The sequence below is a fragment of the Doryrhamphus excisus genome, linkage group LG18 (genome assembly GCF_037039965.1).
Source record: "Doryrhamphus excisus strain RoL-2023G ecotype Guam linkage group LG18, RoL_Dexc_Guam_v1.1, whole genome shotgun sequence".
NCBI classification, from domain to species: domain Eukaryota; kingdom Metazoa; phylum Chordata; class Actinopteri; order Syngnathiformes; family Syngnathidae; genus Doryrhamphus; species Doryrhamphus excisus.
The window spans coordinates 2,002,501-2,029,627 of record NC_136374.1 but is presented as its reverse complement, the minus strand read 5'-3'; the positions used below and the strand labels follow the sequence as shown (position 1 = coordinate 2,029,627).

The 27,127-nt window shown below is 30.6% G+C and overlaps 2 protein-coding genes across 3 annotated transcripts in view; one reads left to right on the top strand and one right to left on the bottom strand.

Annotated features, from left to right (window-relative positions):
• oxtra (oxytocin receptor a) overlaps positions 1-15,060 on the top strand; it is a 36,531-nt gene extending 21,471 nt beyond the window's left edge. Inside the window, exons 4-6 of one of the 2 annotated variants that reach the window (XM_078798597.1) lie at positions 1,853-2,036; positions 2,241-3,242; positions 14,493-15,060. In XM_078798597.1, the coding sequence (XP_078654723.1) occupies positions 2,315-3,242; positions 14,493-14,746 (1,182 nt within the window). In that variant the 5' untranslated portion in view covers positions 1,853-2,036; positions 2,241-2,314 and the 3' untranslated portion in view covers positions 14,747-15,060. The remainder of the gene's footprint in view (positions 1-1,852; positions 2,037-2,240; positions 3,243-14,492) is intronic. The other variant, XM_078798596.1, reaches the window with a different exon arrangement.
• A 6,585-nt stretch (positions 15,061-21,645) lies between these two features.
• Positions 21,646-27,127, bottom strand: part of cav3 (caveolin 3) — a 6,431-nt gene continuing 949 nt past the window's right edge. Inside the window, exon 2 of the mRNA XM_058055029.2 lies at positions 21,646-22,113. Within this exon, the coding sequence (XP_057911012.2) occupies positions 21,772-22,113 (342 nt within the window). The 3' untranslated portion in view covers positions 21,646-21,771. The remainder of the gene's footprint in view (positions 22,114-27,127) is intronic.

Here is a 27,127-nt window from a genome sequence, read left to right as displayed (position 1 = left end):
ATCAATCATGACTGCTCTTTTTCCCCTTGCCCTTTCACTTTCCAGGTAGCACTAAATCATCGTCAGTCTTCACGTTAGCTCCTCTTCATTTCCACTCAATCTACCATTTTCCAGACTCAAAGCCACAAAAGGGGGGTTTGCTGAGGAGTGTGTGGGGGGGGGGGGGGGGGGGGTTGACTTGAATAAGTGGACCTAAAGCCTTCTGATGGGGTCTGCACATGTGACATTTTTCCAAAGAAAAGACATCGAAATTGTGTTACCGTCTCTTCCACTCAAACACGTTTACACTTTTATTTTTTACTATTTTATTTAGTCATTTTTTCACATTATCATCATATTTTATCATGATTTATTATGTTTATTTTTTCTTGTTTGTTTTACTTGTTTGATGGCTTAACATTGGCATCATAACTTCTGCATCACTCCAGGTCACCGGTGTGTGAGTGACAGGAAAAAAAGCTCAGGTTAGTTTTTTAGCACTGCAAGCTACTTTGCATGTATAATAAATTTTTGACCGGTGGGTGTTCAAAGTGAGGCATTGGGGTCGTTTTTTTGTTTATTTCATTGGCCTGTGGCACAATTAAAAGAATTGAACTTTTTATTTTTATTTTATATATATATATATATATAAATGTATATATATATTTTTTTTTTTAAAAAGCATAACAATTTGAAAGATCTGCTGTAATTTTACAAGAATAAAATCAAAAGTGAATTTTATTTTTTTTTTTTTATATATATAAAAAAATATTTATAGATAATTTTTTAAAAGCATAAAAAAATTGAAAGATCTGCCATAATTTTCCAAGAATAAAGTCAAAAGAGAAAAAACAAAATTTGGAATGTAACGAGAAAAGGTAGTAATTTTCCAAGAATAACATAATATTATGAGGAAAAAAAAATAAAAAACATTTTAGTAGCATAAAGTTTAAATATTAAAGAAAAAAAAGGCATAGTAGTAATTATATGAGAACATCAAAATATCATATATCATATATGTCATAATTTTGGGAAAAAAAATAAAGTTTAAGTATTTAAGAAATTGAGAAAAATAGCAGAAAAAATAAACAAATGGACTTTTTTGCGAATAAAGTCAAAATATCAAGACAAAACCTTTTTTTCTGACATGAAAAAAACTCATAATATTATGAGGGAAATAATGTCAGTTTTGTAGCATTAAGTTGAAAAACAAAAATATATATATATTCAAGGTTTAATATTATGAAAAACAAACAAATACCAAATTTGGCAATACCAAAGTTATGTTATCACTCCCTCACTAAATTGCATTTTTTTTCCAGAAATTAATTCATAAATAAACGATGATTCTCACAAAGTCTGCCATGAAATGTCCCACATGATAGCGTGGAAAAAAGTTCTCCTCTCATTCTGTGTGGAAGTGGTAAGTATTTGGCTTCCTAAGTTAGAAAAAATAAATACATTTTTTTTTTATATTTCAACTTGGGTTCTGTCCAAGGTTTCTTCACCAGAAAGGGAAGAATTTCATTTTTCGACCTTTCCGTGTAAAGTTCCATGAGGTCTATACTGTTGTGATATGGCGCTATGTAAATAAAGGTGAATTTGAAGTCAACCGGTTAGCTCACAAGTTGACAATATGCTATGGTTCTCATCACACTTTTCATTTTGCCGACACCCATGTGGGTCAAGATCATCTAACTAAGCAGTATTCATCTCCACTTCCTGTTATAGTTGTCAAAATGGTTCAAACTTGTAATGTAGCGAAACCAACAGGTTTTATATTTTAGTACCTCTTTGTATTATTTGTGTACTTTTGAAATAAACAGTAGAGAAATATTCCTCAATCTTTGCTCTCAATGTGCTTCTCTTTCAGATGGAATTCCGAAGCAAGTTTCACCACTAAGATGAGCGTTCATGCAAAGTGGTGTTCAGCGCCCCCCAGTGGCAGTACCGGGTATGGTCAGTGAATGATGTGGAGATCGACAGCAGCTTTTATGCTGCGGTGCTACTCCTGGGCTGCCCATTGCCGTTCTTGGCAGGGGAGGATCAAGAAGCTCGTGAGATCTTTTTGCACTTTTTTTTTTGGTTTCTTCTTTTTTAGACTGGAATGATGCTGGATATTTGGAGTTTTTGGTTGGGGGAAACATCTGAGTAGCTCCACATTTTGGTGTTTTTCTTACTTTTGCTGGAAAATATGATATTTGTGACTTTTTTTTTATGGGATGAAAGCATTTAGGTTTGTTTTATGCCATTTTGGTTAGGATGCAGGCATCTTGGTAGGGATCAGAGATGTTTGGAGAAGATCTTTCCCCGTGCGCACACGCCTGACGCAGCCATGGAGAGCTTTTTCAACCAAAGCGACTCACCGTGGCAGATGAACGACTCCACCTGGTTCAACATGAGCGTCCCGGGCGGGCAGAACCAAACGAACCCCCTGAAGAGGAACGAGGAGGTAGCGAAGGTGGAGGTGACGGTGCTGGCTCTGGTGCTGTTCCTGGCGCTGACCGGCAACCTGTGCGTCCTGGCCGCCATCCACAGCGCCAAGCACAGCCAGTCCAGAATGTACTACTTCATGAAGCACCTCAGCATCGCGGACCTGGTGGTGGCCGTCTTCCAAGTTCTTCCCCAGCTCATATGGGACATCACTTTCCGCTTCTACGGCCCGGATCTGGTGTGCAGGCTGGTGAAGTACCTGCAGGTGGTGGGCATGTTCGCGTCCACCTACATGCTGGTGCTCATGTCCGTGGATCGGTGCCTCGCCATCTGCCAGCCTCTGCGCTCCTTGCACAGGAGAAAGGACCGCTTCTACGTGGTGTTCTCCTGGAGCCTCAGTATGCTCCTTAGCGTTCCGCAGATGTTCATCTTCTCCCTAACGGAGGTGGGCTCGGCTGGTTCCGGGGTGTACGACTGCTGGGGGGACTTCGTCGTGCCCTGGGGGGCTAAGGCGTACATCACGTGGATCAGCCTGACCATCTACATTATCCCGGTAGCCATACTGAGCGTCTGCTACGGTCTGATCAGCTTCAAGATATGGCAGAACTTCAAGCTGAAGACCAGGAGGGAGCAGTGCATCAGCCTGACGCCCAAAGGCGGCAAAGGGGGCAGCACGCTGGCGCGCGTCAGCAGCGTCAAGCTCATCTCCAAGGCCAAGATGACCACCGTCAAGATGACCTTCGTCATCGTGCTGGCTTACGTCGTCTGCTGGACCCCCTTCTTCTCGGTGCAGATGTGGTCGGCCTGGGACCCGGCGGCCCCCCGCGAGGGTGAGTGCGGCGCTAGGTCGCTTCATTAGGTACAGCGATGTGATGTGCAAACACTTCATTTCACCACACAGGGTGTCCAAAGTGCAGCCCTGGGGCCGTTTATGGCCCGCAAATTTTTTTTTTTATTAGCCCTCGGTGTTGGTGCATTCTAAAAATACGATTAAACAGCAAAAATGAAAAAGCAGTAATTTATGAGAATAAAACAAAATATCATGAGAATAAAATAATAATATGACAATATAAGAAAAAATTGCATAGATATATATTAAATATTAAAGGCTAAAACATGTAATAAAAACTAATACAAGAAACAAATCAAACAATAAAGTTATTTTTTTTGGAAAATTAGGTTAGGAAAAAGTTATAATATTATGATAATAAAGTCAAAATAACAAAATAACTTATTGAACAGCAGTCGTGTATTATTTATAATTTATTATTATGAAACCGTGACATCACTTCCTGTCCACACATCTGGAACATATTTATTGCCACACACACAAGCACCCGTCTTATTTATGTATTGATTTTAGCTACTATATTAGGCAATATCAGTACTATAGGGGTGTTATGTCATGTCTAGAGAGCTCTAATAAGACACAATAGTAACATTATAATACTACTAATAATAATAGTCATCGTCATTATAATACTAAGATAAGCTACTGTTGTGGCCCATGGTCTGAAACCGTGACATCACTTCCTGTCCACACATCTGGAACATATTTATTGCCACACACACGAGCACCGGTCTTATTTATGTATTGATTTTAGCTACTATATTAGGCAATATGAGTACTATAGGGGTGTTATGTCATGTCTAGAGAGCTCTAATAAGACACAATAGTAACATCATAATACTACTAATAATAGTCACTAACATAGGCTACTGTTGTGGCCCATGGTCTGAAACCGTGACATCACTTCCTGTCCACACATCTGGAACATATTTATTGCCACACACACGAGTACCAGTCTTATTTATGTCTTGAATGGTTTATTTTCTCTGATTTTAGCTACTATATTGAGCAATTTCAGTACTATAGGGGTGTTATGTCATGTCTAGAGAGCTCTAATAAGACGCAATAGTAACATCATAATACTACTAATAATAACAGTCATCTTCATTATAATACTAACATAGGCTACTGTTGTGGCCCATGGTCTGAAACCGTGACATCACTTCCTGTCCACACATCTGGAACATATTTATTGCCACACACACGAGCACCGGTCTTATTTATGTATTGATTTTAGCTACTATATTAGGCAATATGAGTACTATAGGGGTGTTATGTCATGTCTAGAGAGCTCTAATAAGACACAATAGTAACATCATAATACTACTAATAATAGTCACTAACATAGGCTACTGTTGTGGCCCATGGTCTGAAACCGTGACATCACTTCCTGTCCACACATCTGGAACATATTTATTGCCACATACACGAGTACCAGTCTTATTTATGTCTTGAATGGTTTATTTTCTCTGATTTTAGCTACTATATTGAGCAATATGAGTACTATAGGGGTGTTATGTCATGTCTAGAGAGCTCTAATAAGATGCAATAGTAGCATCATAATACTACTAACAACAGTCATCGTCATGATAATACTAACATAGGCTACTGTTGTGGCCCATGGTCTGAAACCGTGACATCACTTCCTGTCCACACATCTGGAACATATTTATTGCCACACACACGAGTACCAGTCTTATTTATGCCTTGAATGGTTTATTTTCTCTGATTTTAGCTACTATATTGAGCAATATGAATACTATAGGGGTGTTATGTCATGTCTAGAGAGCTCTAATAATATAAAAAAATCCTACTTAGAAGGTCGTAAACAGGATAACTAAGTACATAATTATTATAATAAGTAAATATATGAAAACTAACTGTAATTATTATATTCTATAGCTACAGTATATGCCCCAATGGACATAAGAAATATGGATATCATATATGATATCACCTTTCAAACGGAGCGCCGGTCCCTTTTCAAATGCACACGGCACGCTCATCATGCCGCTCGGTGTCAGACAGCTAATCATTAATCAAATTAGTGTGTGCCACCGCACGACCACAAGCTTTGTTTGCTCCCCGAGGGGGCCGCCGTGGAACGTCTCCTTGACATTTAGCCGTAAGAAAGCTACCAAAGCCGACGTTGGAGACTGTATGGCAGACACACTCACAGAAATATGAAAAGATTATTGTTTTTACTTTTAGAATATAATACTTGTTGACTATGACCTATTTTTAATTACAAATATTTTTCCAAAAAAGGTTAAAGGAAGTAAAATACAGACGTTGTGATGATATGTAGTACTCTACACTGGGCACTAGGGGTTAGTAATGTTACATTACAAAAAAAAACAAAAAAAACCTTAAACTGTATTATGGAAAGCAGGAAGTGAACAAATGTAACAGTTAGTGATTGTAAAAGTACCAGATGGAGGGGTAGGATTTAATAAGCTTTGCTTCTTCCTACTCCTTTTGGACATGTGGAACTGTGAACTGATTATGGGATGCATTCAATTGGAATCTGATGCATGTTCAAATGAAATTAAACCATAACCATTACCATTACCATTACCATTACCATTACCATTACCATTACCATTACCATTACATTAATGAGACAATGGCCACTGCAAGAAGTACTGTCCAAAAACTGCATTTGTAAAGCTGTGTAAAAGTGACTATAGGGGTGTTATTTCATGTCTACAGGGCTCTACTAATGGGAATAAATTGATTTAGAACGTCATAAACAGGTTTTCTATGTTCTAACTATCACAATATTCAATTTATTAACACTGAATCCTTGCTAGCTTGTTAGCTTGTTTGCTAGCTAGTCTTTTAATGTCGTTTAATGTGGTGTAACCAAAGAATAATAGCAGTGTAAAGGTGACTATAGGGTTGTTATTTCATTATACAGGGCTCTAATAATGATAAAAAGCTATTTAGAAAGTCATAAACAGGTTGTTTATGTTGTAACTATGACAATATGCAATTTATTAACACTGAATCCTTGCTAGCTTGTTAGCTTGTTTGCTAGCTAGTCTTTTAATGTCGTTTAATATGGTGTAACCAAAGAATAATCGAAGTGTAAAGGTGACTATAGGGGTGTTATTTCATTATACAGGGCTCTAATAATGATAAAAAGCTATTTAGGAAGTCATAAACAGGTTGTTTATTGTTGTTCAATTTATTAACACTGAATCCTTGCTAGCTTGTTAGCTTGTTTGCTAGCTAGTCTTTTAATGTCGTTGAATGTGGTGTAACCAAAGAATAACAGGAGTGTAAAGGTGACTATAGGGTGTTATTTATAGAAGTATATATAAAAAAGTGACAGAAGTAAGGTTGTTTGAACGTCTAAGCATATTTGTTTTGCTTTTTGTCACGTTTTGCAAATGCATCATGGCCATTTAGGTAAATTCGCCGAGCCATCACCGCCACGGATAGATCGCAGTCCTGTGGGAAACAACACTTTTGATTGGCAGTGGCAAACATTACACTTCCTGTTTATTATTGTGCAGCGCATCAAGCAAGGTTCAAGGTTTGTCAGGTTTGGTCCCTCCAGTATGTTTCAAAGGGGCTGACTGGCTTCCAAATATTGGCCTTCACTCGTCTAAAAAAGGCTAGCGGCCCAAAAACAAAAGCAGCGCAGTGCAAACAAACTTTGAAGTCGAAAACGCTTGTTCCTGGCTGAAAGGTTCCAAGCGAGCGACTGCCATCCTCGCCCGTGTCGCCACATCATTCAGGACACAAAACAAATACAGCCAGCAGAGGCTGCAGCTTTTTTATTTTATGATGCTGCACGATTACAGGAAGGAGGCTGACGGCTGATGGCTTTTGTCCACGTGAATGATGCAGAGAAAGGCCACCCAATTGTCAGACACGTGCCGCTGTTTGTGAAGCATAGTTAGGCCCGAGCGGAGATCAGTATCCATTAGACGCGCGCGAATGTCAACTGGCAGCAGACAAACACAAGCTAGGCTAGGCTAGGCTAGGCTGTCTATGTTTGGATGGCAGCGCTGGTTTCTGTCTGAATAATAATAATAATAATAATAATAATAATAATAATAATAATAATAATAATAATTATTATTATTATTATTATTATTATTATTATTATTATTATTATTATTATATTACCAATAATAATAATAATAATAATAATAATAATAATAATAATAATAATTATTATTATTATTATTCTTATTATTATCGTCATTATAATAATTATATTTATGTCTTGAATTATTAATATAATAATAATAATAATAATAATATAATATATAATAATAATTATTATTATCATTAATATTATTATTATTATTATTATTATTATTATTATTATTATACAAGAGTATTTTGAAAAGAGCTATACAAATAAAATGTATTATTATTTATGTCTTGAATTATTAATAATATAATAATAATAATAATAGTAATAATAATGATTAATATTATTATTATTATTATTATTATTATTATTGTTGAATTATTGATAATATAATAATAATTATTGTTATTATTAATATTATTATTATCATCATTATAATCATTATAATCATTATATTTATGTCTTGAATTATTAATATAATAATAATAATAATTATTATTATTATTATTATTATTATAAGAGTATTTTGAGTATTAGAGTATTTTGAAAAGAGCTATACAAATAAAATGTATTATTATTTATGTCTTGAATTATTAATAATATAATAATAATAATAATAGTAATAATAATGATTAATATTATTATTATTATTATTATTATTGTTGTTGTTGAATTATTGATAATATAATAATAATTATTGTTATTATTAATATTATTATTATCATCATTATAATCATTATATTTATGTCTTGAATTATTAATATAATAATAATAATATAATAATAATAATAATAATTATTATTATTATTATTATAAGAGTATTTTGAGTATTAGAGTATTTTGAAAAGAGCTATACAAATAAAATGTATTATTATTTATGTCTTGAATTATTAATAATATAATAATAATAATAATAGTAATAATAATAATAATGATTAATATTATTATTATTATTATTATTATTGTTGTTGTTGAATTATTGATAATATAATAATAATTATTGTTATTATTAATATTATTATTATCATCATTATAATCATTATATTTATGTCTTGAATTATTAATATAATAATAATAATATAATAATAATAATAATTATTATTATTATTATAAGAGTATTTTGAGTATTAGAGTATTTTGAAAAGAGCTATACAAATAAAATGTATTATTATTTATGTCTTGAATTATTAATATAATAATACTACTACTACTACTACTACTACTACTACTAATAATAATAATAATAATAATTATTATTATTATTATTATTTTAATATAATAATAATAATAATAATAATAATAATCATAATCATAATAATAATAATAATAATAATAATAATAATAATAATAATAATAATAATAATAATAATAATAATAATAATAATAATAATAATAATAATAATAATAATAATAATAATAAATCATTACCCGTCGTGCCCCCCTCCCCACCCCCCAAACAATATCATCCCCGCCTGCTGCGATGTCTCATTTGCTCTTTGGCTTCATGGCAGGAACGCATCATCATCATCATTATTTTCAAAAGGCAGTCATCACACCGACGCTTTGATGCTTTGACTAGCAAGACCCCCCCCCCCCCACTGTGCCAGCTGACTCACACCGCCTGTGCCATTGATTAGCATTCAGCCTCCCGTGGGCAGGACGCCCGTGGTTCACTTTGCAACACTTGCTAAAGGTCACGTCTCCGTGGCGGCCGTAAAGGACGCACCTTTACGTGCGAGGCTTCCTCGGTTCCAAATGGAACATCCAATTTCATGATGATCAATCTCTCTCTCAGCCCCCCCCCCTCCACCCCCCACCCTCTGTGAAGGATGCATTTTCATTGTGATGTCATTATGCAAATGAGCCCATGTGGAAGCCTTGCATTGATTTGCTTTGTCAGGCTTCTCCGTTAGCATCACTCGCCTTTTTGCATCGCTTCACTTTGTATCATTTCAACACTTTCCTCCCGTCTCATATGCTTTTTTATTCCAACAATACTGAGAAATATTTGACCTATATTTGACCCCACCCCTCTCCATCGGAAAGGAATTCATTTGTCACTCCATTGACATGCTTAGCAAAATACAACAATAACAATCCTGCCATAGGTGAACATACGTACGTCTTACATATCATAAATACAGCAATCAACATCAAAGCATTGAGTTCTGGGGCGCTGGTTGACCTCTGAATTGTACCAGTATTAAGGCCACATTGGGAAAAAGTCAGAAAGACGTACATTTGTGAGAAAAAAGTCATAATATTATCAGAATGAAGTCATACATTTATGTGAAAAATCACAAATTTACAAGAAAAAAAGGTCCTAAATTTATGAGTAAAGTTGCAAATTTATGAAAAAAAAACTATTATGTAATAAAGTCATACATTTACAAGAAAAAAGACATAATATTATGAAAAAAGTAATTAATTTACAAAATATGTTGTTTATGTACAATAATAAAGTAGTATATTTACAACAAAAGTCACAAATTTACAAGAAAAAAATCATAAAAGTACAAGAAAAATTCATAAAATTACAAGAAAAATTCATAAAATTACAAGAAAAATTCATAAAATTACAAGAAAAAATCATAAAATTACAAGAATAAAGTCATAAATTTATGAAAATAAAGACATAATATTATGAAAAAAGTCATTAATTTACAAAATATGTTGTTTATGTACAATAATAAAGTAGTATATTTACAACAAAAGTCACAAATTTACAAGAAAAAAATCATAAAAGTACAAGAAAAATTCATAAAATTACAAGAAAAATTCATAAAATTACAAGAAAAATTCATAAAATTACAAGAAAAAATCATAAAATTACAAGAATAAAGTCATAAATTTATGAGAATAAAGACATAATATTATGAAAAAAAGTCATTAATTTACAAAATATGTTGTTTATGTACAAGAATAAAGTAGTATATTTACAACAAAAGTCACAAATTTACAAGAAAAAAAATCATAAAACTCCAAGAAAAATTCATAAAATTACAAGAAAAATTCATAAAATTACAAGAAAAAAATCATAAAATTACAAGAAAAAATCATAAAATTACAAGAATAAAGTCATAAATTTATGAGAATAAAGACATAATATTATGAAAAAAGTCATTAATTTACAAAATATGTTGTTTATGTACAAGAATAAAGTAGTATATTTACAACAAAAGTCACAAATTTACAAGAAAAAAATCATAAAAGTACAAGAAAAATTCATAAAATTACAAGAAAAATTCATAAAATTACAAGAAAAAAATCGTAAAATTACAAGAAAAAATCATAAAATTACAAGAAAAAATCATAAAATTACAAGAAAATTCATAAAATTACAAGAAAAAATCATAAAATTACAAGAATGAAGTCATGAATTTATGACAATAAAGACATAATATTATGAAAAAGTCATTAATTTACAAAATATGTTGTTTATGTACAAGAATAAAGTAGTATATTTACAACAAAAGTCACAAATTTACAAGAAAAAAATCATAAAATTACAAGAAAAATTCATAAAATTACAAGAAAAAATCATAAAATTCCAAGAATAAAGTCATAAATTTATGAGAATAAAGTTATGCATTTATGAGACAAAACATGGTAATCTAAGGAGAATAAAACCCAGCATTTGAGCCCAGACAGATTAGCATGGCCAAGGCCAAAGGTCACATAAGTCATATTTTACAACATTTTTTTCTGCATAAATTTGCAACTTTTCTTGTAAATTTACTAACTTTTTTATCGTAAATTTACAACTTTATTTATCATAAATTAATGACTTTTTTCATCATATTATGACTTTATTCTTGTTTTGTCTTGTTTAATCATGTTTTATGTTCCTAAACTAATGACCCTTTTTTTGTATATTTTACAAACTTTTTCTTTTTCTTGTAAACGTGCAACTTTTATCACATATTTATTTATTTATATTTATATTATTTTTATTTATTTATTTATATTTTTTTCTCATGAATGTACAACTTCTTTTTCAGAAGTTTCTCAAAAATGTACTACTTTATTCTTGTTAATTTATGGCTCATATATTTTACAACCTTTTTCCTCATAAATGTCAATTTTTCTCATGAATTTTTAACTTTTCTCACAAAAAACTTTTTTTCTCCAAAATTTCAGACTTTACTTGTAAATTTATGGCTTTTTGTCTCATTTTACAACTTCTTTCTTGTAAATGTATTACTTTATTCTTGTTAATTTACGGCTTTATTCTCGTAAATTAGCGACTTTTCTTGTAAATTTACAACCTTTTTTTTTTTTTTTTTTTTTTTTTTTTAGTTTAGTTTATTCAGTCATAACAACACCAAATATTGTACACAATATTGACATCAATAACATAATCACAAAATCAGAATTCATGTGTTGAATAATAATGACTGAAAAGGCATAGGCAGAAGCAAACTGCTTATAAAAGCCTATCCTATAATTTCAGCTTTTTAGGCTACCAACCTCCAGAAAAGCAAAGAAACAACAACAGAAAATTAATCACACTTATAAACTTCAAAAATAGCTTTACAAACCATTTTCTTAAAAACCAAAAAAGAATGACATGTTTTTAAATTTATGTTGGCATCATTCCAGAATTTAACTCCAGTGATGGAGACGCATCTCCTTTTCATACCTTTTTTAGCTTTTTGTACAGTAAATTTACAAACACCTCTGAGATTATAGGGACTCTCCTGAAATGAAAAGAACTTCTGTATTGAGTCAGGGAGCGTTTTTGATTTTGCTCTGAACATAATTTGCATTATTCTATAATAAAACAAATCGTAAAATTTCATGACATGAGAATTTAGAAAAAGTGGCTCCGTGTGAGCATAATAGTCAGCCTTATTAATGATACGTATTGCTCGTTTTTGCAGTTTTATTATTGAATTTATGGTGCTTTTAAAAGTGGATCCCCACAATTCCACACAGTAAGATGTGTAGGGAACAATCAATGAATTGTAGATCAAATGCAAAGCCTTGGAATTCAATACATATCTGGATTTATAAAGGATTGCAAGTGATTTTGACATTTTCCCTTTGATATATTCAATGTATTGTTTCCATGTTAACTTTTGATCAATGACAACCCCAAGGAATTTAGTCTCAGAAACTCTTTCAATGTCAACATTACAGATTTTCAGTTTAACATTACAATCGCTTTCATTTAGATTCCCAAAAACCATAAATTTTGTTTTCTTAATATTTAAAGATAATTTATTGACATCAAACCAAGTCTTGAGATTTTCCAGCTCCATTTCTACACAACGCAAAAGTTCCTTTAAATTCTTACCAGAGCAAAACAAATTGGTATCATCTGCAAATATTACATATCTAAAAAAACCAGTTACATTGCAGATGTCATTGATATAGAGAATGAACAATATTGGACCAATCACTGATCCTTGTGGTACACCACATGTGATCTTTCTAAGTGCTGAACTAGTGTTATTGATTTGTACACACTGGTGTCTATTACCTAAATAACTTTCCAACCAAGAATGAGCAACCCCTCGTATTCCATACATCTCTAATTTCTTCAATAACTGTCTGTGATCTATGGTATCAAAAGCCTTCTGCAGATCAATATACAGACCAATAGAACACTCACCATTTTCATTTGCATTTGATATTTCTTCTACCATTTGCATTACTGCAAATGCAGTAGTTCTACCTTCTCTGAATCCGTATTGATTTTCGCTTAATAATTTATTTTTATGAATGAAGAGATTTAATTGTTTCACAAACAATTTCTCTAAAATTTTTGAAAATTGTGGCAAAAGTGATATTGGTCTGTAATTTTCCATACAGTGTTTGTCACCATTTTTATAAATTGGGATCACTTTTGCTAACTTCATGTTGTCAGGAAAGGTCCCTTTTTGAAAAGACAGATTACAAACATAGGTCAAAGGTCTGACAATATAATCAATAACATCTTTAATAATTACTGTATCAATGGAATGGATGTCGAGTGATCTCTTATTTTTTAATTTTCTTACAATTTCAATAATGTCAGTTTCATGTACCCCACTTAGAAACATAGAACTAACACTAGTGTTGATCAAATTTTTAAACATATTTTTGTTGTCATCAGATACAGTAATCTGTTTTGCCAAAGAAGCTCCAACATCTACAAAATAGTCATTGAACTCGTCAACAATATTTTTTAAATCATTCACTCTATCATTAACTTTATTTATAAAAAAATCAGGAAGTTCTGAATTATTATTTTTATTCTGAATGATAGAATTGATTACCTTCCAAGTTTTTTGTATATTATTTTTACTGTCCTCCAACATTTTACTGTAGTATTCCTTTTTTTGAGTTCTCATAATAGTAGTTAGTTTGTTCTTATAATATATATATATATATATATATATATATAATATATATATATATATAATATATATATTTGTTTTCTCATAAATGTATAACTTTTCTCCCAAATTTTCAGACTTTTTTTTGTAAATGTACTTTATTCTCATAAATCTGTGGCTTTTCATTAAAATGTATGAATTTTTTTCATGTAAATTTACAACTTTATACTTTTAATTTTAAATTCATGGCTTTCCAAGAACAACACAAATAACATTTTTGTCCTAATTTTTGCAATCTTTTCTTCTCATAAATGTACGGCTTTATTCTTGTAAATTAATGACCATTTACTTGAAAAATTTTCTCATTTTTTTCTCACTTTTGTCGTAAATGTACAACCTTTTTTCTCGTAAATTAATTACTTTTTTTTCATATATTTTGCAACATTTTTTTGTTTTTTTTCTTGTACATTTTTTCATACTTTTTTTAATCATTATTCTGAAAATCTTGTGAAAAATGTCATATTCAAACTTATCTTATTAATATATACTGAATAGTAGATAAATTATTATCTACTATTATCTATAAATTATCTATAAATTATTATAAATAATTTATTTATAAATAATTATAAAAAATTATTATAAATAATATATCACAATAATTATGTAAACATATGAAATAATAACATAATAATATAGTATATTAAATCAAATATATGAATACATATTTTTACTCCATTTTACAGTTAATGAAAGTTTTATGATGATGACCCCCCCCCCCCACCTGTCCCCCCAGCCACGCCCTTCATCATCTCCATGCTGCTGGCCAGCCTGAACAGCTGCTGCAACCCGTGGATCTACATGTGCTTCGCGGGTCACCTCTTCCACGACCTGCGGCAGAACTTCCTGTGCTGCTCGGCGCGCTACCTCAAGTCGTCGCGGTGCCGCTGCGAGCGCGACTTCGACTCCAGCCACAAGAGCAACTCGTCCACCTTTGCCATCAAGAGCACCGGCAGCCAGAGGAGCATCACGCAGACGTCCACCACATGAATCCCCCGTGGTCTTCACGACGACTATGGACCAATCCGGGAAAGGAATGTCGTTTTTAGAGCTTTATTCCGGGTGTACATATGATACAAATAAGGCCACAACATTAGGTACGGCTGCAAGAATCCGCATTGTTGTACTCTGTCACTTGTAGATGTGCTTTGTAGCGTCCATGTGAAGATATTGACTATACTGTATATGTATACTGTACATATATACTGTAAATATGCTGTACATTGTACATATTGGCGAGTTTGTCACTGGTGAAGAAAAGGATGTGATAAAGACAATAAATTCTCAGGTTGTTGGAGGTGTTGGAGCGCAAAAATCCGCATCTTATTTTTCACTCCATTTGAACCCAAAACATCCTCGATTTAAACGTTTTGTGCGTTTTCAAAAAAATTTACATATTTTTTCTGTAATATTTTAAGCATACTTTAAGCTGTTATAATACAGTGAATACATATTTTTTAAACATATTTTTTCTGTAATATTTTAAGCATATTATAAGCTGTTGTAATACAATGAATACATATTTTTTAAACATATTTTTTCTGTAATATTTTAAGCATACTTTAAGCTGTTGTAATACAATGAATACATATTTTTTAAACATATTTTTTCTGTAATATTTTAAGCATACTTTAAGCTGTTGTAATACAATGAATACATATTTTTTAAACATATTTTTCTGTAATATTTTAAGCATACTTTAAGCTGTTGTAATACAATGAATACATATTTTTTAAACATATTTTTTCTGTAATATTTGAAGCATACTTTAAGCTGTTCTAATACAATGGATACATATTTTTTTAAACATATTTTTTGTGTAATATTTAAGCATATTTTAAGCTGTTGTAATACAATGAATACATATTTTTATACATATTTTTTCTGTAATATTTTAAGCATACTTTAAGCTGTTGTAATACAATGAATACATATTTTTTAAACATATTTTTCTGTAATATTTTAAGCATACTTTAAGCTGTTGTAATACAATGAATACATATTTTTTAAACATATTTTTCTGTAATATTTTAAGCATACTTTAAGCTGTTCTAATACAATGGATACATATTTTTTTAAACATATTTTTTGTGTAATATTTAAGCATATTTTAAGCTGTTGTAATACAATGAATACATATTTTTTTAAACATATTTTTTGTGTAATATTTAAGCATATTTTAAGCTGTTGTAATACAATGAATACATATTTTTTTAAACATATTTTTTGTGTAATATTTAAGCATATTTTAAGCTGTTGTAATACAATGAATACATATTTTTAAACATATTTTTTCTGTAATATTTTAAGCATACTTTAAGCTGTTGTAATACAATGAATACATATTTTTTATACATATTTTTTCTGTAATATTTTAAGCATACTTTAAGCTGTTGTAATACAATGAATACATATTTTTTATTAACATATTTTTTCTGTAATATTTTAAGCATACTTTAAGCAGTTGTAATACAATGAATACATATTTTTTAAACATATTTTTTCTGTAATATTTTAAGCATACTTTAAGTTGTTGTAATACAATGAATACATATTTTTTATAAATATTTTTTGTAATATTTTAAGCATACTTTAAGCTGTTGTAATACAATGAATACATATTTTTTTAAACATATTTTTTGTGTAATATTTAAGCATATTTTAAGCTGTTGTAATACAATGAATACATATTTTTTAAACATATTTTTTGTGTAATATTTAAGCATATTTTAAGCTGTTGTAATACAATGAATACATATTTTTAAACATATTTTTTCTGTAATATTTTAAGCATACTTTAAGCTGTTGTAATACAATGAATACATATTTTTTATTAACATATTTTTTCTGTAATATTTTAAGCATACTTTAAGCAGTTGTAATACAATGAATACATATTTTTTAAACATATTTTTTCTGTAATATTTTAAGCATACTTTAAGTTGTTGTAATACAATGAATACATATTTTTTATAAATATTTTTTGTAATATTTTAAGCATACTTTAAGCTGTTGTAATACAATGAATACATATTTTTTAAACATATTTTTTCTGTAATATTTTAAGCATACTTTAAGCTGTTGTAATACAATGAATACATATTTTTTATACATATTTTTCTGTAATATTTTAAGCATACTTTTAGCTGTTGTAATACAATGAATACATATTTTTAAACATATTTTTCTGTAATATTTTAAGCATACTTTAAGCTGTTGTAATACAATGAATACATATTTTTTATTAACATATTTTTTCTGTAATATTTTAAGCATACTTTAAGCTGTTGTAATACAATGAATACATATTTTTTATACATATTTTTCTGTAATATTTTAAGCATACTTTAAGCTGTTGCAATACAATGAATACATATTTTTTATACATATTTTTGTGTAATATTTTAAGCATACTTTAAGCTGTTGCAATACAATGAATACATATTTTTTAAACATATTTTTCTGTAATATTTGAAGCATACTTTAAGATGTTGTAATACAATGAATACATATTTTTAAACATATTTTTTCTGTAATATTTTAAGCATACTTGTAATACAACGAATACATATTTCTTTAAACATATATTTTTTTATATTTTAAGCATACTTTAAGCTGTTGTAATACAATGAATACATATTTTTTAACATATTTTTCTGTAATATTTTAAGCATACTTTAAGCTGTTGTAATACAATGAATACATATTTTTTATACATATTTTTCTGTAATATTCTAAGCATACTTTAAGCTGTTGTAATACAATGAATACATATATTTTTAAACATATTTTTCTGTAATATTTTAAGCATATTTTAACCTGTTGGAATAAGATGAATACATATTTTTTAAACATATTTTTCTGTAATATTTGAAGCATACTTTAAGCTGTTGTAATACAATGAATACATATTTTTATTAACATATTTTTTCTGTAATATTTTAAGCATACTTTAAGCTGTTGTAATACAATGAATACATATTTTTATTAACATATTTTTTCTGTAATATTTTAAGCATACTTTAAGCTGTTGTAATACAATGAATACATATTTTTTTAACATATTTTTTCTGTAATATTTTAAGCATACTTTAAGTTGTTGTAATACAATGAATACATATTTTTTAAACATATTTTTTCTGTAATATTTTAAGCATACTTTAAGCTGTTGTAATACAATGAATACATATTTTTTAAACATATTTTTTCTGTAATATTTTAAGCATACTTTAAGTTGTTGTAATACAGTGAATACATATTTTTTTACATATTTTTTCTGTAATATTTAAGCATACTTTAAGCTGTTGTAATACAATGAATACATATTTTTAAACATATTTTTTGTAATATTTTAAGCATACTTTAAGCTGTTGTAATACAATGAATACATATTTTTTTTAATTTGGGGGTGCTTGTTTGTGCTCCTAGCAAATATTAGAAGTCAGCGAGCGTCCTCGGAATGTTTCCTTCTGTCCACTCTTAATCACAGCCCTCAATCATGGCGGCCATTTAGCAGGAGGGCTTTGAATACTAAAGGAAAATGGCGTCGCTGGGGGGGGGGGCATTTATGGCTAATTTCCCTTATTTCTATCATTTAATAATCATCTAACAAGTATGGCTAAATATCAGCCAGAAGTAATGATTCATATTATCATATTCATGCAGTAAATGATCTGTATGGACCGACCCGCTTGGGATACTGCAGTACAACCAAAGAAAGGTAATGTATTTATTTGATGTATACTGGTATTTCAATATAATAAATCAATATTTACATTTAAAATGGAACTAATACTAATATTTTTTTGGACTTTTAAATTTCACTATTTGGGTTTTTTAATATCAAAATTAGGACCTTTTAAACTCTGAATTTTAATACTTTTAATACAAAAATATTTGGACATATGTATATTTTAAATTGGAATTTGAATGATTTGATTTTTATTTTTTTGGACTTTAAATTTCACTATTTGGGGTTTTTAATATCAAAATTAAGACAATTTAAACTCTGAATTTTAATACTTTTAATACTAAATTATTTGGACTTATGTATATTTTAAATTGGAAATTTAATGATTTGATTTTGATTTTTTTGGACATTTAAATCTCACTATTTGGGGTTTTTAATATCAAAATTAGGACCTTTTAAACTCTGAATTTTAATACTTTAGTCTCACAATTTGAATTTTTTTGAATCTCATAATTGTGACTTTCCCATCTTATAATTATGACTATTTATCTAATAATGTTTGACTTTCTAATCTAATAATATGACTTTTTAATCTCATAATTATGACTTTTTAATCTCACAATTTTGACATTTTAATATCATAATTATGAGTTTTCTATCTCATAATTATGAGTTTTCTATCTCATTGTTAAGACTTTTTAATCTCATAGTTATCATTTTTTAATGTCACAAATTTGATTTTTTTCCCCAATTATGAGTTTTCTATCTCTATTTTGTATTTATTTATTGTATTTATTAATAACAATTTAATAATAATTTAATTTATTAATAATTATTTATTATTATTTATTTATTATTATGAGTTTTCTATCTCTATTTTGTAATTTCAATGTTTTATATCATTATTTTGACATTTTATCTCATAATATTTGACATTTTAATACCAACAAATTTGAATCTCATACTTATGAGTTGTCTATCTCTTAATTTCATTTTTTATCTCATAGTTCTGACTTTATTATTTATTATTTCATTAATAATAAATATTTAATATTTATTAATAATATTAATAATTATTATTTTATTATTATTATTATTTATTAATAATAATTTAATTTATTAATAATTATTTATTATTATTTATTTATTATTATGAGTTTTCTATTTTGTAATTTCAATGTTTTATATCATTATTTTGACATTTTATCTCATAATATTTGACATGTTAATACCAACAAATTTGAATCTCATTCTTATGAGTTGTCTATCTCTTAATTTCATTTTTTATCTCATAGTTCTGACTTTATTAATCTCATAAATTTGAGTTATTATCTCAAAATTTGTGTTTTTATCTAAGAATTTTGGATTTCTTTGATTTTTTTATTGCATAATATCTAACTTTCCTATCTCATATTTATGACTTTTGAGACAATTTTTTTTTACTTTTTATTCACATATTTATGACTTTTATCTCATAATTTTCAATTTCTGATTTTCATATGTGATATTCTTTTCGGACTTTTGACTTTGTCTCACAATTTTGACTTTCTTTCTCATAATCATGTCCTTTTAATATCATAAATATAACTTTTTAAATCTCATTATTGACTTTTTATTTTATAATTTCAATGTTTAATCTCAACAAATTTGACTTTTTAATCTCATATTTAATTTTTTTAATTTATGACTTTTTAATCCGTACAATTTAGATTTTTTAATCTCATAGAGTTTTTATCTCATAATCTTGACTATTTCTGTCATAATCATGACTTTTTATTTCATAATTTATATTTTTTTTAATTATTTTTTGAGTAATTCTGACTTTCCTTTTTTCACAATTAATTTTTTTAATCACACAATTCTGACCTATTTATCTCATAATTTTGATTTTTTTTAAAAAATCTCAATACTTTGATTATTTGTGTTATAATTCTCACTTTCCTAAGTCATGAATGTGATTTTTTTAACCGTAACTTTGAGTCTTTATCTCTCAATTTCACAATCAAGACTTTTTCTCTCTTAATTTATATATATATATATATATATATTTTTACACAATTTCCAATTTCTATGCCATAATTCAGAATTCCCATTGAGGTACGTTGGTGAGGTCAAAGGCGCACTGTGCATGCCAGGCCAGTAGATGGCGCTGTGGTAAATGTAAATAAACAATGTGGTAAAAAAGGACACAGGCTGATCAAAGTATTACATTTGAGACACGATGCCAGCGGTGTCACAAATGTACCACTTCCACACAGAATGAGTGTCATGTAACATTGCTGATGCCTATCGTGAGCACAGTACTACATAGAAGTTGAATTTATGTAAATATATATCAATAATAGGCCTCATCCATCAATCATTTGTGAATTTATTTGATTCCGAATGTGATACAGCGGTGAAACAGCAGCACAATATTGTCTAGCATGTTGAAAAAGCTTTTTTATTCATGTTTTCTCCGCTTGTTTCCAAGCATTGAGGGATTTTCAGGGGGTTTTCAAAGTGTGGCTTAGTGAGCTTTCCTGGGTCCTCTCCTAATCCCCCAAAATAACGGATTTTACGGAGCATATTTGGGGGAGTCTTCTTCTCAGCCCAGAGCGTCTTTACGCTTTTGCAGTCGGAACTAAAAAAAAAAACAATTTATTTTGCTTTGAAACTTAGCTTGAAGTTAGCTTAGCAGGCTTTTGTTGTTGTTGCTGTTGCCGTGTCGAACCATGAGTTTTTATTATGAGGGCCACATAATGGAAAATAAAAGGACTTAGTTTCATATTTTGTTAAACTAAATGCTAAGAAATGATATATATTTCAAAACAAAATATTTTTCCCAAAATATTTCAGCTTTCTTTAATAATCTTGATCATTTTTTCTCATAATATTCAGACTTTATTATTAACATGTATTTTCCCCAACCTAATATTCCATAATGATGTCTTGTTTTGTTTTTTTCACATATTATGAATTTAAAAAAAAAAAATTTTCTTAGGAATATTTCAACTTTATGCTACCAAAGTGACAATAATTTTTCTCATAATATTAAAAATTTTTCTCTTCATATTTGTACTTTATTCCTGTTCAATTACTGATGATTTTTCAATTTATGCTGTTTTAAATGCATTTTTAGAATGTAAAAAAAATAAAATACAACTGCTGCTTATAAGTTTTGGGCTCCCCTGCCATAAATAATAAATTATTATTATTATTTAAGGTTTTTTTTTTTTTTTTTTTTAAAGAAAAACCAAATCAGCAAGTGTACTTTTTGGAATATCTGTTGTAGAAAAAAAATATCAGAGCTCATCCGACGGTGGCATTTAACAAGAGCAAGTTTTTAGACTTCTTTGCGCAGTGCCACGCGCACGCTGCCGAAAATCTTGCCCAAGGCTTCGAAGAAAGGATCGCAGAAGGTCTGAATGCAGAGGGAGTAGATGCGGCTGACGCACTGCGACTCGATCAGGCAGCTCTTGATGCAGGGCACCACCGCCCAAATGTGGCAGAAGGAGATGCACGCGAACAGGAAGCCCCACAGCAGAGCCACGGGGATGCCGAATATGGCCGACAGGATGCGGTAGCACCAGTACTTGGACACGGTGAAGGTGGTGTAGCTCAGCTTCCAGACGCCATCCAAGCTGTGGGTACCGTCTGGTTCCGCTATCACGTCCTCGAACTCCACCTGGAAGAAATTTATAGTATTCAACATGCAATTCGTCAATGGAAATACTGCAGAAAAAAGTGCACAATCTGGAAGATCTAGAAAGCTTTCTGTATTTTTACAATATTTCAGTATTGAACAAAGCTAAAAAATCACTCCACACTTACTTATTGTGTGGAAATATGGGATAATAACTATAAAAGCAATCTTCACTCATAAATGTACTGCAAAAAAGGCCAGTAAGGATAATTCATAATGCCGCCTACAGAGAACATACTAACTCCTTATTTCTAAAATCACAAATACTTAGTTCATCTATCAAAATAAGCAATTATCTAAAAATGTCATCCAATACTTCTCTACAAGAGAGGAGAAATATGATCTCAGGGAAGAAGTACATTTGAAACACTTCTATGCTAGGACTACGTTATGCTAGCCATAGCATTTCAGTATGTGGAATCAAACTATGGAATGGATTGAGTAAGGAAATCAAACAATGCACAACGATGAGCCAATTCAAGAAACAATACAAGCAGTTGATGTTTGCTAAATACAAGGATGAAGAGTCTTGAACCAGTCATGATGTGCTATATATATCACTATATTGACACTTACTATGGTACCCATTATGGCATTGGATGCTCATATCACCCAGTACTTTGGTACAAGACAAAAAATTTAAAAAAATTTAAAAAAAATGTTAAAAACTAAAAAAAAATTAATAACAATTAATTAAATAAATGTATAAATAAAATAAATTTGCTAAATACAAGGATGAAGAGTCTTGAACCAGTCATGATGTGCTATATATATCACTATATTGACACTTACTATGGTACCCATTATGGCATTGGATGCTCATATAACCGAGTACTTCGGTACATGATATTAAATTAAATTAAATTAAATTAAATTAAATTAAATTAAATTAAATTAAATTAAATTAAATTAAATTAAATTAAATTAAATTAAATTAAATTAAATTAAATTAAAGCAATATGTAATTTACATATTTACATATTTACATATTTACATATTTACATAGTTAATTTAATTTAATTTAAATTAATTAAATTAAATGTCGCTTTAATTTAATTTAATTTAATTTAATTTTATTTAATTTTATTTAATTTTATTTAATTTTATTTAATTTTATTTAATTTTATTTAATTTTATTAAATTTTATTAATTTTATTTAATTTTATTTAATTTAATTTTATTTTATTTATTATTTATAATTATTATTTGTTTTTTTCATAATGTCATTTAATTTAATTTTAAATTTAAACTATATTAGGAAAGCAGGAAGTGAACAAATGTAACAGTTAGTGATTGTAAAAGTACCAGATGGAGGGGTAGGATTTAATAAGCTTTGCTTCTTCCTACTCCTTTTGGACATGTGGAACTGGGAACTGATTATGGGATGCACTCAATTGGAATCTGATGCATGTTCAAATGAAATTAAACCATTAGCCATAAAGAGTCAAAAACGCTCAATACTGAACTGGAAGTGAATGGGACACTTTATTATTTATTATTTATTATTTATTATTTATTATTTATTATTTATTATTTATTATTTATTATTTATTATTTATTATTTATTATTTATTATTTATTATTTATTATTTATTATTTATTATTTATTATTTACACTGGGGAAGTCTATTCATGTAACATGCAGGCGGTCATTACAGCTATAAATATATATATATAGATCATGTGCTATTGCTAAAAATGGTGGCATGTGCATGCAATACTGTACATACAGTCCTGGGATGGGGTGGGGTGCGGAAGGGGGGGGGTGTTGATTACAGGACAGGCTTTACTTAATAATTGATCGGTGCTTCTGGTAGCATATGTTTTATTTTTAGTCAAAACATATGTAAATAATAATAAGTGCCGTGTAGTTATTGTATCTTATATGACATTACCCCATATATTTCAGTCCATGGCATCTCCCACATGATGGGAGTTAAAAAAAATATTCCTCCCATTCCATGTGGAAGTGGTAGATCTTTGGCTTCTTTAGTAGCTTGTTAAGTCGCTAGCTAGTAGCCGTGTCAGATAGTAATCTGCCACTCAAGCTGCTCCTCTCTTGGGAGATGATGCTGCTAATAATTCATTCATTCATTCATTTTCTACCGCTTATCCTCACAAGGGTCATGGGGGTGCTGGAGCCTATCCCAGCAATAATATGTAATAATAATATGTAAGTAATATGTATGTATTTTGATTTAAATGGCTACATGAAGTCCAATACAAATACAAAAGACGTGATGATATGTAGCATTCTATACTGGTCACTAGGTGTCAGTAATGTTACATTGATATGACAACAGCTACCGCAGGAAGTACAGAATTGAAACAGGAAGTAAAAAAAGTAACAACAAGGAGCTCTCGCAATGCTAACGTGTGAGTCTATATCATGTCCGTATTTATGCCGTATATGTCTCAGTTATTGGCACGGCACGAGTGGTTAGCGTGCAGACCTCACAGCTAGGAGACCAGGGTCCAATTCCACCCTCGGCTATCTTGTGTGGAGTTTGCATGTTCTCCCTGTGTGTGGGTTTTCTCCGGGTACTCCGGTTTCCTCCCTCATTCCAAAAACATGCTAGGTTAATTAGCGACTCCAAATTGTCCATAGGTATGAATGTGAGTGTGAATGGTTGTTTGTCTATATGTGCCCTGTGATTGGCTGGCCACCAGTCCAGGGTTTACCCCGCCTCTCGACCGAAAACAAAGAATGAATGAATGAAAAATAATAATAATAATAATAATAACAAAAAAAGGGCTGCACGGCGGTTGAGTCGTTAGCGTGCAGACCTCACAGCTAGGAGACCAGGGTTCAATTCCACCCTCGGGCATCTCTGTGTGGAGTTTGCATGTTCTCCCTGTGCATGCGTGGGTTTTCTCCGGGTACTCCGATTTCCTCCCACATTCCAAAAACATGCTAGGTTAATTAGCGACTCCAAATTGTCCATAGGTATGAATGTGAGTGTGAATGGTTGTTTGACTATATGTGCCCTGTGATTGGCTGGCCACCAGTCCAGTGTGTACGAAGACAGCTGAGACGACATGCCTCAGTGGGTGCTGCTGTTTTGGTTAGCAAACTCACCAAACGGGTCCACAAGTGTTGGACCGAGGGCCACTATTTGAACGGATAGGAGTGGGCGCCATAAGAAGACAATGGACTACTTCCGTGACGACGCCGACACCGACGCTGCCATTCACCAGCTGGTCCATCGGAAAATCTGTCTGCGTTCCCACAGCTGAGACTCAGCTCCGGAATGTTAATGAACATTTCAGACGGGCAGGCGGGCAGACGCCCTGCACTTTTATAAACATTTTCCTGTCATCCAACGCGGCGTGTGGGATCCGTTTGGGAAGCCAAGATGGGACGCTTGTACAAAGCCAGCCGTCTGAGCTCATCCTCGGAATAAATTGCTGCACATGAATTGTTTTCGACTTGGAGCTCTGGAGGATTTCTGAAGGAGATGGGATTACCTTCGCTTTGCGAAACACAACAGGAGGGTTTAGGGAAGCAAAAACAGGTTTTAGTATTGCAGACGGGAATTCATCGGCATAATGGCTTATTAGAACATCCATACATTTTCATTGGGGTCACCGGGGAATGCTGGAGCCTATCCCAGCCGAGAGGCGGGTTACACCCAGGACTAGTGGCCAGCCAATCACAGGGCACATATAGACAATCCTTCACATCACATTCATACCTATGGACAATTAAATGTGTGCAGGGCAGTGATAGTAATCTGCCACTGAAGTTGCTCCACTGTTGGGAGATGATGCTGTTAATAATTCATTCATTCATTTTCTATCGCTTATCTTCACGACGGTCGCGGGGGGTGCTGGAGCCTATCCCAGCTGTCTTAGGGCAAGAGGCGGGGTACACCCTGGACTGGTCGCTAGCCAATCACAGGGCACATATAGACAATCCTTCACATCACATTCATACCTATGGACAATTAAATGTGTGCAGGGCAGTGATAGTAATCTGCCACTGAAGTTGCTCCACTGTTGGGAGATGATGCTGTTAATAATTCATTCATTCATTTTCTACCGCTTATCCTAACGAGGGTCGCGGGGGGTGCTGGAGTCTATCCCAGCTGTCTTAGGGCAAGAGGCGGGGTACACCCTGAACTGGTGGCCAGCCAATCACAGGGCACATATAGCTGTTAATAATAAAACGGCTACATAAAGTCAAATACAAATATAAGAAAAGGCATTGAAAGACATAATAATGTTACATTGATATGACAACAGCCACCGCAGGAAGTACAGAATTGAAACAGGAAGTAAAAAACTAACATATATATAACATATTAGTCTATATTGTGTCGTATTTATGCCGTATATGTCTCATTTTGTCATTATGATGCCTATTATATTGGGTTATAGGAGTGTAAAGGTGACTATAGGGGTGTTATTTCATATCTAGAGGGCTCTAAAACTGCATTTAGATCAATTTTCCATGCTCTAACTACAAAACTATTTCTTTTGTGTGTTGCTTTTTGCTACCTACTTAGACTTTGACGTGTTTTGGCTAAATATGTTGGCCACCCCCACCCCAACTCATTTAAAAAGCTGTCTTATGGGGGTGTCATGAGACTTTTTGATATGAGATGTTAACGTTACTTTAAATAAAAGTACAATGAAAACATATTTAAGTGAAAAAGTGGTAAAAAAAAAAAATAGTGGCAAAAAATAAAGTCAAAATATTATGGAAATAAAGTCCAAATTATAAGAAGAAAATTGAAAATAGTTGAAATAGTTGGGGGAAAACAGCAGAAGCTGTAATTTTACAAAAATAAATTGAAAATATTTCAAAAAGTTGAATTCTATCAAGAAAAAGTTTGCAAAAATAATTAATAATTTTAGTATTTTTTTTATAATTTTTGAAAAATTTGGTTGCCAAAAAATTCATAATATTATGAAAATAAAGTCAAAATACTTTGGGTAATATGAGAAGAAAATGTACTAAATACTTAAATAGTTAATCATAAAAAAATCCTAT